Raw genomic sequence first — 404 nt, 5'->3', positions numbered from 1 at the left:
GAGGCGGCTCAGGGCATCCCGGGCGCGGCCCACACCTGGGACAATGAGCAGGAACCCAGGTGAGCAGTTTGTGGGGGAAGGGAGCCGAGGTCCGGGGAGCTGGGAGCTCTACAGACCACTTTGGGCAGCCATGTGGAAGGGTGTGTGTGTGCGCGCGCGCGCGCGCACGTGCACATACATGTTGGGGCTGAAGTCTAAACGGGATTTTTCACCATCCCTCCATGCACACTTTACCGGCGTCTGCCCCATCTCACCTCCTGCCCTTTTCACACCCATGCCTGTTTCCCCGGACAGCGCGGGATAGGTCAAACTCTAGCTCTCCGGATGGGTTGGGGGCCGTGGGAAAGAGAAGGGGGCGCAGCAGCACTGGCTGTGCCTGGGGAAGTCCGGACCCACCCCACCAC

The 404-nt window shown here is 63.6% G+C and overlaps 1 protein-coding gene across 1 annotated transcript in view; it reads right to left on the bottom strand.

The window, feature by feature from the left end:
* The window catches only part of DDN (dendrin), a 2,187-nt gene extending 1,938 nt beyond the window's left edge, over positions 1–249 (bottom strand). The window contains exon 1 of the mRNA XM_006755562.1: positions 235–249. Coding sequence (XP_006755625.1) covers positions 235–249 — 15 coding nt within the window. The remainder of the gene's footprint in view (positions 1–234) is intronic.
* Positions 250–404: the final 155 nt, after the last annotated feature.

Source organism: Myotis davidii, unplaced genomic scaffold (genome assembly GCF_000327345.1).
Source record: "Myotis davidii unplaced genomic scaffold, ASM32734v1 scaffold290, whole genome shotgun sequence".
Classification (NCBI taxonomy): domain Eukaryota; kingdom Metazoa; phylum Chordata; class Mammalia; order Chiroptera; family Vespertilionidae; genus Myotis; species Myotis davidii.
Note: the sequence above shows the minus strand (reverse complement) of the source record. Positions and strands in the feature narration are given on the sequence as shown.